Source organism: Castor canadensis, chromosome 5 (assembly GCF_047511655.1).
Source record: "Castor canadensis chromosome 5, mCasCan1.hap1v2, whole genome shotgun sequence".
Taxonomy (NCBI): Eukaryota; Metazoa; Chordata; class Mammalia; order Rodentia; family Castoridae; genus Castor; species Castor canadensis.
In genome coordinates, this window is record NC_133390.1 from 137,174,622 (window position 1) to 137,195,037 (window position 20,416).

General features: G+C 39.4%; 1 protein-coding gene across 4 annotated transcripts in view; it reads right to left on the reverse strand.

The window, feature by feature from the left end:
* Window positions 1-20,416, reverse strand: part of Cfap61 (cilia and flagella associated protein 61) — a 310,679-nt gene that overhangs the window by 124,360 nt on the left and 165,903 nt on the right. For all 4 annotated transcript variants that reach the window (XM_074074242.1, XM_074074241.1, XM_074074243.1 and 1 more), the window contains one exon: window positions 10,069-10,196. In XM_074074242.1, coding sequence (XP_073930343.1) covers window positions 10,069-10,196 — 128 coding nt within the window. The remainder of the gene's footprint in view (window positions 1-10,068; window positions 10,197-20,416) is intronic.

A 20,416-nucleotide genomic window follows, 5' to 3' on the forward strand; every position in this document is an offset into this window, starting at 1 on the left:
TATAGGAGAGCTGTGAATATTAAATAAAAATAGTACCTGTAGAATGGTTAGAATATTGCCTGCTGCATAGTATATTTTCAATGGATGTCAATTATTTTTATTACCAAAATATTAAGTTTAAATTCATAGTATGTTATATAAGGTCCTTATAGTCAGGAGCCAGTCTAATCTCCCAGCCTTCTTTTAACATCAACCTTCTTGTTACTCATGGAAGGTTCTTTACCCTTTCATGCCTTTATATGAAAATATCACCAGCATTTTAATTTTTTTATCCAACCTCATATTTTTTGCTATGATAGTTCTTTCTGTAATCTGATTTAACAATATACAAATATTTGATTTCCTAAATCTATAACTTAGTGTATTAGTCCAAAATCATGAAGTTTATAATATACAATTTTAATTGATTCTAGCTCTTCTGAGGATTAAATATGGAGATGAAACGTTTAAGACTTTACCTTTGCTTACCTATGAATATTCAAAAAGTTCCTGCAGATAGAACAGCCAGTCACAGGGTACATCTCGATTCTAAGCAAGCGTTACACAAAATGGCAAAAATAGCAGTCACAAGTCTCAGATCTAATGGTGTTGGCTTAATGTATATAAACAATATCTAACATCATTGTGAGCTCTCTGCTTCAAAATCAAAGGTCACCATATTGTGAAAAAAAAAAAGTTCAAGTTAAGTGCTCAAGCCAATGAAACATTAAACAAGTGCACCTGCATTTTCGAAGCAAATAATTCCAGTGGGGATTTCATGTTGCTGTGGATACAAAGGGAGGAACAGCTCAAAGATACTTGTAAAGCAGGGAGGGATTAGAGTATCCAGGGAAATAAGTAAAAGGTATTGTGTTTCATTCCATGTTTCAGGAGGACAGCTACAAAATTAGGTCTAAACATCCTTATCCTTTAAATAAAGAGGGTCACATTGCCAATTTATTGTGAACATGAAAAAGAAACATAAAACTTTTCATGTTGCTTGTTCTTCTTGGCAGGAGAAACCTGCCTATCTGCTAGGCAATTACTCATTGTTTTTTATATTTTTTACTGATTCATTTTTGGCATGGCAAAGGCAGTCAAAACAAGTCATTTAATTAACTGCTTTTGTTAATGCTTTTATTTGAATAAATAGATAATGTAGAGAAAAAATAATTACTTCACATCAATCTAAGTCTTTCAATTTAATTTACCAATACCTCTGCTTTTAGAATTATTCAAAATAGTGACAAAAATATTTTACCAAATGACAATAAATTCTTGCTCAAGGTAGATATTTAACCTGACTGGACATTTGACTAGTCAAAGAATAACTCAGTTTTTAATTTAGTCTTAAAGAAGTAAGATAATGTCACATAATTAATGATAAAATGCTATAGGTGGGGGGTTAAAGGTTGGGAGTTATTATGAACTTCTACTGTTAGAAGAAAAACACGGGACATAAAAGACATGAATCCCAAGATGTCAGCTATAAAAGACAAGTTATAAACTCTTTACATACAAGAAATAGCAAAACAATATACAAAATGATCTGTTCCAAAAGACCAAGTAGCAGCGAAGCATTATGGGAAAACAAAAGCGGATGACATCACTTCTGGTGGGGAAGAATGAAAAAAAGTTATATTTTGGGCAAATGATGGCCATTAGGGAAGCTTTATTAACACCAGATGGGCAGGCTTCCTCATGCTTGGGCCTCCATTCTTATTGGTGATAGTTTAAACATGAAGCCTTGTGACATGCTTTCTACTAGGTCCAATTTAGTATGTAAATACCAAGAACATGGGATAATGACTTCATCTATATAATGTTAATGATAACTTAATAATTAGGCCTGGTAAGCCCTAAAGTAATGATGTAACTTAGAAGTTAGATGATTTGTTGAGAATTAGAAAATGTGGCTTGGAAAACAAGCCCATAAAACCAGTTCACTACACTGAACAATTATAGGGGGAAAATAGTTTCCTTTTGATAAGACTGCCAATTTTGAGGAAATGTCTGTATAAATGGTTCCTAAGCCAGCTGCATGCCAGAATTACCTGGGAAGTCTGTCAAAAATTCATATTACTAGAACCCACCTCAGCCCTTAGATTGTAACCTTAGAAATAAGGGTCTCAGAAACTGTATTTCTACAAACTTCCCAGCCCTGCCTAAGTACCTCATATATGGAGAATCATAGAGTCTGGAACTTTCACAATCTGCTACTTATACAGACTACTTAACATTACCCTAAAGTGTAGGAATGTGATTCACAGCATTTTGGTCTACTATATGTTCTTGAAATAAAAGGGGAAATTCAAAGTGTTTTCTTTTTCAAGACCAAATGCCTTACTATATTGGTAAGTATTGGATTATTTCTTTGAAAGGAATTATCTTCAAAGGATTCCAGCTAGAAATAAATGTGGTCTTCAGAGCCATGTGCCCAGTGTATGGCCTGGTCTAGTCTGGGTCTCACACAATGGCTCACAGAACTCTAATTCTCCAGAAAGTAAGACTACCTGTTATGGTTTGGATCTTGAATGTTCCCCTAAGGCCCATAGGTTAAGGGTTCTTCACCAAATTGTGGCACTTTGTGAGGTGGAGGAAACTTTAAGAGGTGGGCAAGGAAGGAAATTAGGTCCTTGGGGGGAGGGGCTGTTCTTAAAGATATTGGGACCCTATTCCTTAAACTCTCTCTCTCTTTTCTTCCTGGTCACCATGAAGTGAGCAGCTTTGCCTTACCACATGCTCCCTACCATGACGTTCTGCCTGGCCATATGCTCAAAGTAATGAGGCCAAGAGACCATGGACTGAAACTGAGTTAAAATAAACTGTTCCCCCTTCTAAATTGATTTTCTCAAGTTATTTTGTCAAACAATTGGGAATATGACTAACACACCACCTATTACTTCTACTGAAGGGCCCCCATGCCTGTATTTTCAGGCAAGGCTCTTTCTGCAAATTTCAGAAATTTTCCCTCCAGATTTCCACCTAACATCAAAAGCAGCAAGGAAGCCAGTTTGACATCTCTTTATTCCTTCGGTGTACTTGTACATAGTTGTTTTGTATCAAGATAAACAACTCAATGGGTGTGTGTTAATCATTCCTCTGTGGGGAAGAGAGAAAGTGACAGGTAGATTCAGAACTGAAAAAGGGAATGGGACTACAAAGCTGAGGGTGTGTACAGTCCTTCGTATTTTGGGGAGTGAGGCTGCACATAAGAAAGATGAGGACAGTAGAATAGAGCTGGCAGCACCAAGATGGTATTAACTTAGAAGTCAGAGGGGATCCTTGGAAAGGAACTCCATGGAGTTCCCAGAGTGTCTGCAGTAGATGTAGGGAGGAACCTGAGAATTCATATTTCTAACAAGTTCTCAAGTGGTGTTGATGCTAGTGATCTAGGGATGATACTTTTGAGAATCACTATTCTAGGGATAGAAGATTGAAAGAGCCACAGGTTTGAGGTGCTCAAGAAACAAAGGTAGGGTTTCATGTTTCTATGAAGGAAACATATCCAATTCAATATTTAAGAGACTGAACTTTTTGTCTTGCCTTTGTTTTGTTTTGTTTTTTAAAATATACCAGAATTCTTGGAATTGTGGTAGAAGGTACAGTCAGAGCCTCCTAAAATTTACATGATAAACTTGAGATTAGTGGCAGAATAAAGATCCTAGAGTATGTCAACATTAAAGTTTGCAAAGCAATCAGCTATCAGGAAAAGGCCTAAGAAACACAGACTGGTAGCCCACAAGGTAATGATGGTCAGCTGGAGCCCCTGAAAAGACCAAGTTGTGGTCCTCATGATCATTAAGGTCCATAGCCCATCAGGGATCAGGACATCCCTCCGTTTGGGTTTGAACAGCTAATAGGAAAGTACGCCGGTCCAATTTTCTCTAATAGAAACAACAGAACGTTGGGCTGTTTGCTTGGTTCCTCCAGGTGTTAAAGCAGAGATGGTGGCTATTTTAACTAAACTCCAAACAAGTGTCTCACAGGGAGTCAGATGTAGCTGCTGGCTGAAAACACCTCTGGCTCACCTCTAATCTTTAGGAGAAAGGGCATCTTCCACACTGAGAAGACAGCATGTCCCCAGTCAGCTCCCAGCAGGGATCTAGACATACACCTTTAATTAGTGGGGAAGCAACAGTCTAACAAGTGCTGTGGGCTAGGCATTTCCATAGATGCTTTACATATGCTACTTGATCAGCAAACGAGGAGGGATGGGTTCTGGGGTGCTTTCCCCATTGCACAGGTGAGGTGACTGAGGCTCACAGGTGTTAGGGAATTCTAGGCTCCATCAGCCATTGAGAGTACTGACTCTCTCCTACACCCCAACTTAGCAGTTTTCAGACTTGATTAATTTTTAGATGCCCCCTGCAAGGTTGTGAAAACACAGACCCCGCCCTGGGCTCCATTCCAGATTTCTGATTCATTCTTACAGGGCAGGGCCTGAGTATTTGTACCTCAAATAGGTTCACATAATGCTGAAGGTGCTGGCCTGCAGATCAGCTACTGATCTAACCTCTGTCTTAAACAAAGTACTGTATTTGTTAAGACAAGGGCCCCAAAGGCCTTTTTTTTTTCCAAAAGGTTTCTGGTGGCATGGTACAGCTGGGGTTCTCTTTAAAGCAGCAAGAGTGCCATAAAAGTCTTTTAACACAGCCTTCTTATCTAACCCTCATATTCCCACCACCTTGGTCTATACTCACAAGCTTTGGTAAAGGGCAACTGTAAGAATATTGACAAAAAAAAAAAAGAAGAGAACAAAATAAGGGAACTGAGGGCTGGAAATGGTGATCTAACAAATTATGTGGGGTCTGCCCACATCACCTTGGCCCACCTGGTCACCTGCAAATGGCTCTCTACCACTAATGCTCTCAGGCCTCTCTCTGCCAAAGAACATTCTCTGGCCATCGGAGCTGGAGGAACATGCTGAAAGAACAGTTCAGGTTGACAAAGCAACAATTGGCACAAGGACTGGTGAAGTAAATACCCCAGCTTCCTCACCCTCAGAGAGACCACTTTATCATGTGAAAATTATCTAATAGCAGACAGCAAAGGTTAAGCAGACCAAGCAGACTACTCAGTTTCAGGTACCTGGTTTGCACTTGGTGTGATCACGAAGAATGCATTTCCTGCCTAATATCTTCAACTCCAAAGAATCACCAAGAACCCACAAAATGGCAATAAACTAACTTTACCTCCCATCAAAAAAGGTTTAACAGGGTTTGAAAAGGATTGCTTTTCTTCTGTTCTGGAGTCTCTAAAGTAGGTATTAGGAGACAAGTAAATTTACTCTGAAAGAGAATGGATAATGTGAGCAAAATAAAGATACATTTATGTAACATTAATTACATTTAAATATTGGACTAAGATTAGGAAACCTAATTGTGATTAGCAACACCAGGGGTGTTCCAGGTCATTATTTTCTGAGGGCAGAATGTCAAGTCATTCTGCTTGGGGGAGGTTGAGCCTCTAGGCTAGGCATGCTATCCTCCTACTTCCTGCCCCCTCCCCCACTCAAGCCACCAGACCTGCCTCTGCCTCAGTACCTGGTGATGCCACTGTGATGCCAACACCACAACATGGCAAGATACAACCTGTCCTCTGGATCTATGCCTTGAGTTGCTGCCTGGTCCCCAGGTTCCATAGGAGGTGGCTGTGTGCATGCCACCATCCTTGCTACCATGCTGCTTCATCTTGGTGTGAATAGGGCAGTCAGGAAAACACATGCCCTTCAATTCATATGGCAGAGAGCCACAGGACAGGACAGTCACAATCACCAACCTGCTCACAGGGTGTTAGCCCTTAGATCAGTAAGGAAGCGCTATTTAATTAGTCACCTAATTAGTAGCAGGCCACACTGAAGGTTTTGGATGTCCTTAGACCAGTGTAAAGATAAAAAGCCTAATTAAGCACTGGCACTAGTCTGGCTATTGCCAGCACCCACAGCTGTGCCGGATATTGTGTGGAATTGCACAGCCTGAAAATAGGAGCTATGGTCATTCAGCCACAATTGAAGCTCTGAAAACATGCCCGGCCATTTCCAAGCTATTCTTCTTCACCTCAATATGCTCAACCAGATGAGGGATCTATATCTAGGTTGAGGAAAAAAAACTGGGGTTTCATCCTTTGGTGGGGTTATTTGGCCATTTTTCTAGCCAACTTTTCTCAGTAGTGAAAGTGGAACGTGATGAAGCATGTGCTTTACAGCACCCACCAGTGCTTCTTGTGAATTAAAGTACATGTTTCTCTAGTTACACATAGGGTCGTGGGGACACCACCTAAGGTTGCTGCTAGTCAGTCATCTCACAACTTATTTGTGCATTTTTCTAGTGCAATTTCACGCTCTTCAAGAGATTCTTTATATCATAATTGAATTAGGAAGGATTTAAAAATAATGGGATAAAAGGAATTGTGCCATACTTAGAAGTAAATTCTGTAAGAGATAAAAGCATAGAGACATACATGATGGAATAAAATAATAAACTGCTTCACCTCAGGGAACTTGTGCCCATCAGACAGTGAAAAGACTGTTCTGCATAATTCTGGGAATACATATCAATTGGGGACATGGGGGCAGAGCCTGAGGTTCTACATTTCCAGTGAATTCCAGTTGAGGTTGATGCCGCTGGTCGACAGAACATGCTGTGAACAAGATGCAAACACAGAAGCTCACAGACCTAGTTCCTCTGGTTTTGGTTTTGTGTGTGTGCGGGGTGTGGGGGGGCGTAATAGCATTTCCATATTTCTTTTAAAAATGATTTTGGTGGATGTTTGTGGAAATCCTGCAATATTTGAAGTATTACATTTGAGGAGTTCAGCAGGGCTAGACTTGGTACACAGAGTAGCTGATAAAAATCTGAGTTTCTAAGCTTTGTGGGAAGAGGCCTCTTGGTCCCTTGAAAGGGCTTTTAAACTTCATTGAAGAGCTTTACTTCTAGAACTAGTGTTGCCTTGATGCGTGACATAAGTTCATCTGGGATGAGGCTGCTGGCCCAAGAATAGGGAGGTCACTCTAGAACTCTGCTAGGGTTAGCTGAGTTCGTAGGGTCATAGCATGCTTGGGTCCCATGCTGTGACCATCTGTCCGCACAGATGAGGAGGACAGGGTCACCCTTAGAGCCAGATGCTTTAGCACTGGTTGGCAGCAAAAGTGGACTTACAGCCAAGACCAAGTCTTTCTGTTTTCTCCAGTGGTTGAAATTTTAAAGAAGTCTTATTAAAAGAAGTGCTGAGAAGAATCATGTATATGTAGCAACTAGACTGCTCAAGCCAAGAACTTTCTGCCCCAAAGAGCCAAGGCAAATAAATGTACACAGTCCATTAACTGTAAGAACTGCAATTTTAAAATAAATCAGGTCCATCACTTGAATGTTTTGGATATCATGAAGTACACCTATTATCCACCGGAAAATGTCTTAAGATTCGTCTTCCCATCCAATTCACTGTCTTCTACACCATGAGAATCAGTGTTTTCTCCTCTGTGTCCCTACTCTAAGAGGACTGCATTGTTCTTCCCCTGCTCAACTCCTGATTTTCATCATGGAGGCTGGAGCCCTGGCAGGGGTTTTCATGATAGGAAAGAAGACTGGGACACCTGGGTAGGCAGAGACCACCTGGCCCCCCCTTGGCTCTCTTCTAGGTCATTTCCCCACAGTACCCTCAGAAGACATATCAAACTGTCCCTATCCTGAATGACCCTGCACCCCTGCCATTCTCCTCAGCCAGCAGTCAGAGGCCTTCCCAGAGCTGATGGAGACTTCAAAAAGACCTGAGAGCAGGGTCCTTGACCAAGTGTAGCAGGGCCAGGGCCAGGCACAGAGGGAAGGAGAGCATTGGGATGCTGGTGTGTGACTCTAGGGAAATGCTTGCCACATGTCAATAGGCACTGGAGGCCTGAGAGGCCATGCCATAGTAAGGACATGCTAAGGGCCAACTAATAGGCCAGAAACCAAACACAAGAAGATGTGTCCCTGCAGATGTAACTGTGAATGGTGACAGCTAAGGATCAAACAGAATATTGTACTTTTTAAAAATCACATGCTGGACATGGTGGTTCATGCCTATAATCCCTGACACTTGGGAGGCTGAGGGAAGGGAGGAAGCTCATAAGGTCAAGGACAGACTGGTCAATATAGTGAGAACCCTCCTCTAAAAAAGAAATTCCCCCTCAAAAAAAGAAAAAAGAAATCTCCAATCCCACCCTTCACATTCCCTCCTGGCATGGAGTTGACATCCTAGTTACTGGGCTCTGACTCTGGGCAAAGCCCTTCAGCTGTCTGGGAAGAATCTTACCACTTGGGGAAGAATGGATACAATAAGGGCAGGGAGTTTATGCAAGGACTACTTTTGGTGTCCTTTGAAGAGAAGACTAAATATGCTTTGTAACTGATACATGGAAATAAGAACAAAGTGTCTGTTATGTCACCAGATCACAGGATTGCCACATCTTCTAGAAGAAGAAGGTCTATTGCACTAGACCTCATATGGACTTCCCAGGAACAATGGAGCACCTGCTGAGTCTGATGATTTAGCTCAAGAGTATGAGGAGGACCATTTTTTCCTAAATCTTGTTTCCAAAATTTGAATTTAATCTTCATTGGTGGATAGTGTTTGGTGAAAAATGTATTTCTTCAATTTTATTCTAGCTCGAGTCATGTATAAAATTTAGTTCTATTGGCAGTTTTAACTGGTAAAGTAAAATTTGCAGTATGTTACTATGGCAATTGCTAATTTAAAATAATTAAGAGAAAATAATGAGAAAACTATTTCCTCTCTTAAGGATTAGAGATCCGTAAACTGATACCAGTCTATTTTTAGTGTACATAATCTGTGTAATGATGATAGAGAATTATGAGTACTTTAGAATGCTTTTTTAAAAAGGTCTGTCTGATTGGGGAATTTAATCAACCCAGTACTTATATCAAAATTTATATTTGTTTATTAAATCTAAGTCAATGCCACAAAAAAAGAAAATTACATATATATATCTTGATATAATCATTTTAAACAAAATTCTATGACTGTGTACAGCCAGATTAAGATTTAAGACCTGTTTATGATCATTTCTTGACTTCTATAGTTTTACAACTCCACCCTCCTATCCATCATTATAAAGTGGTTGTATAAAACTTGCTGTTCCCAAGTCTCAGATGAAGAGATCCATCAGAACCAGTAGGCACTCAAACTACAGTGTGGCACACACACAGGGAAATGAACATTCCATGGTGCTGCTCATTATTTCATTCTTGTAGTGAATTATTGCTACAAAATGACCACAGTATTTAAGCACATGAGCCCTTGCTAACTTCAATAATGACATGTAATTTATTTCTGGTTAAGTAACGTTATGTTCTGGAGAACTGAACAAATTGGCTAAAAAAGTGAAAAAAAATCAGTTTTTTTTCTTTTTCTGGTTAATGTTATGTCAAATGAGCAAAGTCACCATGAGGTTACCTTGTTCCCATTTTAACCAGGCATACACACTTTTCAGGAGCCATTTCCTCTTTCCTTTTCTTTAAATAACCCCTCAAAGCCCCACTTCCTTAGCCAGGTAACTTTGTTGGCCTCCAGAGGAGTCAGGTGAGTTGCATCTTCCCATTTCCCACTTACCTATGAGAACCCGTAGTTTGTAATGGTAGGTGAAGTTTTTCATATTTTCCTGAGCAAATGATTTGGCAAAAATGAGAGGTTTTCATTCAATAAGGGAAATACAAGTATAGAATAGGACTAGCAAAGTTTTTCTGGATAGTACCAATTTGAGGCACTGTAAGTCAGATGATCTCTGTCATAGCTACTCAAATCTGCCATGGTAGCAACAGACAACATGAAGTGAATGTGTCTATTTTCCAAAAAAGAAAAGAAGCAAAGAAGCAAAGAAGCAGGTGACAAGCCAGGTTTAGCTTGGTGGTATATGGTTTACTTTCCCTCCATCTAGAATATTCCACAGATTAATTAATTCATATAGGCAGGGTGTGTGAGGTGGCAAACAAACTCAGTCTGTTTCTCAAGGGATTCTCTTCAGATGTAGGAAGAGAATTTTTATTATTAAAAATAAATGAACAACAAAATAAATGAAGTGAAACAACTTACCAAAATACCAATGTCTCTAGGAAGGAAATTCCAACACTGGATGCACCAACCACAACAATCCTGGCATTGACAGTTATTTTAGGTTCCAAGGTTAGTTTCCTGTTTGTATGGTTTAAGGCATAACCCGGCTGGGGAAAAAAAAAAAAAACATACAAAGAGAAGAAACTTGAGGAAAATGTAGCCGAGTCAGTACCTCCAGATTAATAACTATGTGGAATTATTTAACCAGGACAATACTTATAAATCAAATCTAATAATGCCCATGCTACAGACACAGTAAAGTGCATGGGAAGGTATTTCTAAGAAATTAGTGTAAGGGCTGGGGATGTAGCTCAGAGGTAGAGCACTTGCCTAGCATGGGTAAGGTCCTGGGTTCAATCCTTAATGCTACACATACACACAAAATTAATTTAACAATATTGTATTATGACTAACATCTAGGCTGGGTCACAAAAATGTTTGATTAGGATGTTTTTAATTTATTGTTGAGAGATATTTCATATAGACCCAAAAGTACTTAATGATTAGAGTTGGCAAGGTAAATAATCCTACAAGTAGCCAAGCTGCCACCTGAGAATTGTAGTTCCATGACAGGTCCTGAGTCTTTTCTTATTTCCCAAGTTTCTCAAAACTTTTGAGTGAGGGGAATTCCAAGATGGCGGCTAGAGGTAGGAAGCAGAAAGCGACCCTCCTATAGTGAAATCTTGGAGAGACGCTGGAAACACACTTTGCAGGCATAATCAAAGAGAAAAGGCATAACTTTGACCCCTCCACATCTCCAGCCAGCGCAGAGAATCTCCACTTCACGTTAAACGGAGAACCGAGGAGGCCCCCGGGGCCGCCAGTGGCCGGCGCCCATACGGCTTGGGAAGAGGCGGACCAGGTGAGCTTCGCGGTACCGCGGTAGCCCCACAGACAAGCCTGGGCCAGAGCAGCATAGCCCCCTGGACAGACTGACCTCCACCCGGGAAAAAAAGAGAAACTGAGTACTAAGCAATAAGAACAGTTAAGACACGCTGGAAAGAGGGTGGGGCGCCCTGAGCGCTGAAGATTGGGGGAAGGGAACCCTTCCCGGGACTGTAAATAAACGAGCCGGGCGGGCCGGAGAGGCTCTGGCGGGAGCGGGGCGTGCCCAGCAACTAGGAGTGGGGAAGCTTGTGAGAGGAGGGAAGACCCACTTCCCACGTGAACTGTAAATAAACACACAGGCCTGACAACGCGGGGCAGTGTCACCTTTCCCAGTGCTTGGAAAGGGGAAAGCCTGTAGCAGAGGCCCCGCACAGGAGAACTCTGAGCAAACAAAGCCTGTGGGACCAGGTGAGTGCTAAGCTCACCCCAGAGATCTGCATAAATAACGCCGCCAGCTACAGGCTGAGAGCAGCAGGCAGGCAAGCCACAGTTGCAGATACCACTCTCAGAACTGCCTCCGGACGCTTTTTTTTCTTTTTCTCCCTACCTTTGATGAGAGAACAACCGAATTACACCTGCAACCTGAAAAACTTACTGAAACTGTATTGCATTTGAACTGGGGATACATGGTGGGGCTTTTTTTTTTTTTTTTTCTTCTGTGTGTGTGTGAGTGTAGTTTTGTTCTACTTTATGCATCCCCTTTGATGAGACAACTACAGAACAACATCTGAGGCACCAACTCCAGGACTGGAGATTGAGACGGACATCCAAATTATTAAGACTGAAATTGCATTGCATATAAACTTGGAAGTTTTTTGGTGTTTTTTTTTTTTAATTTTCTATTTTCCATTTTATTTTAATTCATTTTTATAAATAGATATTACTTTCATATACTTATTTTTTATTTTTTTATCTTTGATTTTCAATCCTCTCTCTGTCTCTTTATTGTCTGTTCAGCTTACTGTCGATTAGTACACTAACACTCCCTGTTTATACCTTTGAAACTTTCTTGTCTGAAACCTTGTTCTGCTTTCTCCCTCTTATCTGTGTATTTGTTTTCCCCTTTTCTTTAACTTCTTGCTTTCCATCTCAGCTCACTCTTCCATTCTCAATATTACCATTGTTATTATTACAAGCTAGAAAATACTTAATTACACACAGTACAGGGACAGTAACAACACCAAGGACAATGACAGGAAGACAGAAAAAACAAGGAAACCAGTTTCCCCACAGCAAAAAATTAGTACAGGAACCAGAGGGGAATGAAGAGAACAGAAACTCAGATCCAGACTCCAACAAAATGAAGATAAACTATGCCAAAGGACCCAATGAAGCCCACAAGAATAATTTAAAAGAAGACATACTACAAGTACTCAATGAGAATTTTATAGAGATGATACTGGATAGGCTCAACCAAAATGTACAGGAGACACTCAAGAAATTCGAAGACAATAAAAATAGAGAATTTGAAAAAGCAAAAGAAGAAATAAAGGAAACCATAGAAGCACTGTATAAACACCAAAGGGAAACAGAGAACATGATGAATAAACAGATAAATGAACTCAGGACAAAAATAGACAACAATAAAGAAGAAAACAGCCAGGATATGGAAAAACCTCAGAAAAAAGAACGAAACAGAACTGCAAAACAAAACGGAAAGCCAATCCAGCAGAATAGAACAAACAGAAGACAGAATCTCAGAACTTGAAGATGAAATGGTAATTAAAGGAAAAACTGAACAACTACTAATTAAACAACTCAAGACCTGTGAAAAGAAAATGCAAGAACTCACTGACTCCATCAAAAGACCAAACTTGAGAATCATGGGCATTGAAGAAGGAGAAGATGTGCAAGCGAAGGGAATGCGTAATATATTCAACAAAATAATAATGGAAAATTTCCCAAATCTAGAGAAAGATATTCCCATACAAATGCAAGAGGCCTCCAGGACACCAAACAGACCAGATCAAAATAGAACTACTCCACGACATATCATCATTAAAACAACAAGTTCAGAAACTAAGGAAAGAATATTGAAGGCTGAAAGAGAGAAAAAACAAGTAACATACAAAGGTAAACCCATCAAAATAACAGCAGACTTCTCAACAGAAACATTAAAAGCAAGAAGAGCGTGGGGTGAGATCTTCCGGGCCCTGAATGAAAATAACTTCAACCCCAGGATACTCTACCCAGCAAAGCTATCATTCAAAATAGATGGAGCAATAAAAGTCTTCCATGATAAGCAGAAACTAAAACAATATGTGACCACAAAGCCACCATTACAAAAGATTCTGCAAGGGATCCTGCACACAGAAAGTGACACCCAACTTAACCATGAAAAGGCAGGCAGCACCAAACCACAGGATAAGAAAAAGCAAGACAGTAGAGAGTAACATCAAGTTAGGTACACACAATCAAACCTTCAAACAACTAAGATAACTAAATGGCAGGAATCACCACATACCTATCAGTACTAACACTTAATGTTAATGGACTTAATTCACCCATCAAAAGACACCGTTTGACAAAATGGATTAAAAAAGAAGATCCAACAATTTGTTGCTTACAGGAGACTCATCTCACCGACAGAAATAAGCATATGCTTAGGATGAAAGGCTGGAAGAAGATTTACCAAGCCAATGGCCCCCGAAAACAAGCAGGAGTAGCAATACTTATCTCTGACAAAGTAGACTTCAAACCTACATTGATCAAATGAGATAAAGAAGGACATTACATACTAATAAAAGGGGAAATAGACCAACAGGAAATAATAATCATCAATCTGTATGCACCCAATGTCAACACACCCAATTTCATCAAACATACCCTGAAAGACCTAAAAGCATATATAAACGCCAACACAGTGGTTGTGGGAGACTTTAACACTCCATTATCATCAATAGATAGGTCATCCAAACAAAAACTCAATAAAGAAATCCAAGATCTAAAATATGCAATAGATCAAGTGGACCTATTGGATGTCTACAGAACATTTCATCCAACTTCTACACAATATACATTCTTCTCAGCAGCCCATGGAACCTTCTCCAAAATAGATCATATCCTAGGGCACAAAGCAAGCCTCAGCAAATATAAGAAAATAGAAATAATACCGTGCATACTATCTGACCACAATGCAGTAAAAGTAGAACTCAACAACAAAAGTAAAGACAAAAAACATGCAAACAGCTGGAAACTAACTCATTACTTAATGAAGAATGGATCACCGATGCAATAAAAGAGGAAATTAAAAAGTTCCTAGAAGTCAATGAAAATGAAAACACAACCTACCGGAACCTATGGGACACAGCTAAGGCAGTCTTGAGAGGAAAGTTTATAGCCATGAGTGCATATATTAAAAAGATTGAAAGATCCCAAATCAATGACCTAATGATACATCTCAAACTCCTAGAAAAACAAGAACAAGCAAATCCCAAAACAAATAGGAGGAGAGAAATAATAAAAATAAGAGCTGAAATCAACGAAATAGAAACCAAAAAAACCATACAAAGAATTAATGAAACAAAAAGTTGGTTCTTTGAAAAAATAAACAAGATCGATAGACCCCTGGCAAACCTGACTAAAATGAGGAGAGAAAAAACCCAAATTAGTAGAATTAGGAATGCAAAAGGGGAGATAACAACAAACACCATGGAAGTCCAGGAAATCATCAGAGACTACTTTGAGAACCTATATTCAAATAAATTTGAAAATCTCAAAGAAATGGACAGATTTCTAGATACATATGATCATCCAAAACTGAACCAAGAGGAAATTAATCACCTGAATAGACCTATAACACAAAATGAAATTGAAGCAGCAATCAAGAGTCTCCCCAAAAAGAAAAGTCCAGGACCTGATGGATTCTCTGCTGAATTCTATCAGACCTTTAAAGAAGAACTGATACCAACCCTCCTTAAACTGTTCCATGAAATAGAAAGGGAAGGAAAACTGCCAAACACATTTTATGAAGCCAGTATTACACTTATCCCAAAACCAGGCAAAGACACCTCCAAAAAGGAGAACTATAGGCCAATCTCCTTAATGAACATTGATGCAAAATTCCTCAACAAAATAATGGCAAATCGAATTCAGCAACACATCAAAAAGATTATTCACCACGACCAGGTAGGCTTCATCCCAGGGATGCAAGGGTGGTTCAACATACGAAAATCAATAAACATAATAAACCACATTAACAGAAGCAAAGACAAAAACCACTTGATCATCTCAATAGATGCAGAAAAAGCCTTTGATAAGATCCAACATCATTTCATGATAAAAGCTCTAAGAAAACTAGGAATAGAAGGAAAGTTCCTCAACATTATAAAAGCTATATATGACAAACCTACAGTCAGCATTATACTGAATGGAGAAAACTGAAACCATTCCCTCTAAAATCAGGAACCAGACAAGGATGCCCACTATCTCCACTCCTATTCAACATAGTACTGGAATTCCTAGCCAGAGCAATTAGGCAAGAAGAAGGAATAAAAGGAATACAAATAGGTAAAGAAACTGTCAAAATATCCCTATTTGCAGATGACATGATCCTATACCTTAAAGACCCAAAAAACTCTACTCAGAAGCTTCTAGACATCATCAATAGCTATAGCAAGGTAGCAGGATATAAAATCAACATAGAAAAATCATTAGCATTTCTATACACTAACAATGAGCAAACGGAAAAAGAATATATGAAAACAATTCCATTTACAATAGCCTCAAAAAAAATCAAATACCTAGGTGTAAACCTAACAAAAGATGTGAAAGACCTCTACAAGGAAAACTATACACTTCTGAAGAAAGAGATTGAGGAAGACTATAGAAAGTGGAGAGATCTCCCATGCTCATGGATTGGTAGAATCAACATAGTAAAAATGTCGATACTCCCCAAAGTAATCTACATGTTTAATGCAATTCCCATCAAAATTCCAATGACATTCATTAAAGAGATTGAAAAATCTACTGTGAAATTTATATGGAAACACAAGAGGCCACGAATAGCCAAGGCAATACTCAGTCAAAAGAACAATGCAGGAAGTATCACAATACCTGACTTCAAACTATATTACAAAGCAACAACAATAAAAACAGCATGGTACTGGCACAAAAACAGACATGAAGACCAGTGGAACAGAATAGAGGATCCAGATATGAAGCCACACAACTATGAGCAACTTATCTTTGACAAAGGAGCTAAAAATATACGATGGAGAAATAGCAGCCTCTTCAACAAAAACTGCTGGGAAAACTGGTTAGCAGTCTGCAAAAAACTGAAACTAGATCCATGTATATCACCCTATACCAAGATTAACTCAAAATGGATCAAGGATCTTAATATCAGACCCCAAACTCTTAAGTTGATACAAGAAAGAGTAGGAAATACTCTGGAGTTAGTAGGTATAGGTAAGAACTTTCTCAATGAAACCCCAGCAGCACAGCAACTAAGAGATAGCATAGATAAATGGGACCTCATAAAACTAAAAAGCTTCTGTTCATCCAAAGAAATGGTCTCTAAACTGAAGAGAACACCCACAGAGTGGGAGAAAATATTTGCCAACTATACATCAGACAAAGGACTGATAACCAGAATATACAGGGAACTTAAAAAACTAAATTCTCCCAAAACTAATGAACCAATAAAGAAATGGGCATGTGAACTAAACAGAACTTTCTCAAAAGAAGAAATTCAAATGGCCAGAAAACACATGAAAAAATGCTCACCATCTCTAGCAATAAAGGAAATGCAAATTAAAACCACACTAAGATTCCACCTCACCCCTGTTAGAACAGCCATCATCAGCAACACCACCAACAACAGGTGTTGGCGAGGATGCGGGGAAAAAGGAACCCTCTTACACTGTTGGTGGGAATGTAGACTAGTACAACCACTCTGGAAAAAAATTTGGAGGCTACTTAAAAAGCTGGACATCGATCTACCATTTGATCCAGCAATACCACTCTTGGGGATATACCCAAAATACTGTTACTCCAGAGGCACCTGCACATCCATGTTTATTGCGGCACTATTCACAATAGCCAAGTTATGGAAACAGCCAAGATGCCCCACCACTGACGAATGGATTAAGAAAATGTGGTATCTATACACAATGGAATTTTATGCAGCCATGAAGAAGAACGAAATGTTATCATTCGCTGGTAAATGGATGGAATTGGAGAACATCATTCTGAGTGAGGTTAGCCTGGCCCAAAAGACCAAAAATCGTATGTTCTCCCTCATATGTGGACATTAGATCAAGGGCAAACACAACAAGGGGATTGGACTATGAGCACATGATAAAGCGAGAGCACATAAGGGAGGGGTGAGGATAGGTAAGACACCTAAAAAACTAGCTAGCATTTGTTGCCCTTAATGCAGAGAAACTAAAGCAGATACCTTAAAGCAACTGAGGCCAATAGGAAAAGGGGACCAGGAACTAGAGAAAAGGTTAGATCAAAAAGAATTAACCTAGAAGGTAACACCCACGCACAGGAAATCAATGTGAGTCAACTCCCTGTATAGCTATCCTTATCTCAACCAGCAAAACCCCTTGTTCCTTCCTATTATTGCTTATACTCTCTCTACAACAAAATTAGAGATAAGGGCAAAATAGTTTCTGCTGGGTATTGAGGGGGGGGAGCGGGAGGGGGTGGAGTGGGTGGTAAGGGAGGGGGTGGGGGCAGGGGGGAGAAATGAACCAAGCCTTGTATGCACATATGAATAGTAAAAGAAAAATGAAAAAAAAAAAAAAACAAGATCCTTGTAACTAGACATGAAAAAAACCTTATAATAATTAAATAAAATTTAATTTAAAAAAAAAAAAAAACTTTTGAGTGAAAATTATGCTAGTTGGGTACTTGAAGACAAGTATTACCTCTTAGTCATTGGTGTATCCCTCACACTATTTTACACAGTATCTTGTGGACAGCAGGTGCTCACTAAAATTTGTTGAAAGACAAATTTTGCTGAGTGACAAAAACGTGTTGAATGATAAGGGCTGTTCAATCCTTCAGATACCTGAGGTCAGGGAAGACTCTTAGGTGCACAGATAGTAACTTTAATAATCCCTTTAATGTCCAGGTTTGCAAAAATGACCAGGTCAGTTCAGGTGATTTACTTTCTTGCAGTGGGAGCATTCAATGACGAAGGAGGGTTTTACAAAAAGGTAAAGGAGGGGGGCAGGGCAGAAGAGTATTTTTGAAAGAATGTTAGGCTACATGCTGAAAGATCTTGGTTCTATATTTAGTTCAACACATATTTTATTTAGAGCTTAATGTGTGTCTGGACAATAACAAAACTATAACTGACTTCTCATCAGAAACAATGGAGGCCAATGTCAATGGAATGGCCCTTATATCACACTCTGCTCCATTAAATTTTTGATACAGCCTCTTGATCAGACCCTCCACATTCTAGTAGGTCTAACCTACTTTACATTTTCTTAAAATTCTGAAGTTCTAGAAGTAGGGAGTCAAGGAGGCTAATATTAAAGTCTTATTTTAAACTGGTTCCCACCCATGTTCTAATGCCTTAGGTGGTTTGGGTATGGCCTTAGGCTTTGTTATTTACCAGGTTACATCTAAGATGGAGAGCTCTAGATAGCCTAGCAACATGCAGGTAGAAAAATGTCTTGAGCCAAATAATGTATAAACAGGCATTTAAAACAAAGTTTGGAGACTTTAGACTCTGTCCATAACATCTTAACATGTACCTCTTAACATCTGCTTCATTCTCCATTCCCACCTTTAATTTGGGACACCATGGATTCTGGAAGAATTAGATCCACTTTTATCTTCAAGAGGTGACTGTTATTGACATAAGTCAAATCATATGATCTTACTCTCCTTGCTCAATAATTGGCCCAGGATGGACATGTGACCTGTTAGCCTAATCAGAATGAAGCCCAGGACTTTTGTCTGATCATTGGAGAAGACAAGCCTTCTTGCTTTCTGGATGGCATGAGGTATAGATGTAAAGACTGAAATGGCTACAGTTACCCTGTCACCAAGAAAGAAACCATCCTAGGTTGAAATCCCCAAGAGAATCATAGAGAAATAGGACAGGAATTCCTTTCAAATCCTAACTGAAGCCCATGTAAACTTTGGACTCTTCAGTTATATAAGCATTACTTATCAGTCAGACGTTGCCACCATAGTGCTGTGTAACAAACCACTCCAAAATGTATTGGCTTAAAATGATTGTTCTTATTCTCGCTTATGAAACTGAGTCAGGTGGAAGTGAACTGACCTAGGCTGGATTCAGCTGCATGTGGCTTCAACCTGCAGATTCCAGGTCTGCCTCACATTTCTCTTATTTTGATGACAGAAAAGCGAGGCATGTTATTCTTATGGCAATGGTAGAAGTGTGAGACAGGTAGATGAAAACAAGTGATGCTTCTTATGCCTGGCCAAAACAAATCATGTGGAGGAGCCCGACATCTATGAGGTGGGGAAATACACTCACCTCCAATGGGAGGAAACTTAACATCATGCAGCAACAAGTACAGTCCAAGGAAAGGATGAATGATGAAGCCCACTGTGTTTCCTTGAATATTTAGGCTCGTTTGTTTCTTTTGTATGTAACTGAAAACTTCCCAGATTAATATACTTTCTAAGTGAAAATAATATGTGTTTGGGTGAAAAAGTCCATGTTTTTCAAATAAATGTCAGTTTTGATAGTCTCTACAAGAATTTCTAGGACAGATCAATGAGGATCTAGATTTCTTTGTGGAAGAAATCTAGTTCATATTGTTCCATGTGGGGCCCCCAGTGTACTTGTCCTCTACTTAGTTTCCAAGACAAGCAGACTGACAGCAAATCCACCCTAGCCATCAGCCTTGACTTTGGTGGTTCAGAGTAAGGAAGGTAGGAAGCGTGTTGTTATGATGGCATCTGATTGCAAGTCTAATTAGCAAATTTAAAATGCATGCATCTTAACAGAGGTCAGAAAGCAAGCTTCCTTCCACAACAAGCAGGTATGCTCAGATATTCCCCTCTGCTATAGGAAGTGTAAGCTAGTGTTGAAACAGGGCAGTAATGAAATTCTCTGGTACAGAATTATACCTCACTTATGAAACAGCTCTAGTATCAAGGATACAAAGGTGGCTGGGGAACAGAACAGAATGGCTTTTGTTTCCCACACAATAGCTTTAATTCCAACAGCTGCCAGGCCTCAGAAATCACCTTTCTAACTGCTAAATCCACAAAGTGGCCCCAGGGTGTCAAGAGTTGGAGATCAGTACCAGTGATGGTGGGTGTCTCAGGAGAATGATCAGACATCACAATCATGCACAGTAAACCCAATTTTTTGCCCAGGTTTTAATTAAAAACACATCCTCTGTAAGTCTTCTGACCTGAAAAAAAATCTCCTCTTTTTAAAAAATTAGTTGATAGGGTTTTTAAATGCCTCAAAAAAAATTTTTTCTAAGCCAAGAAA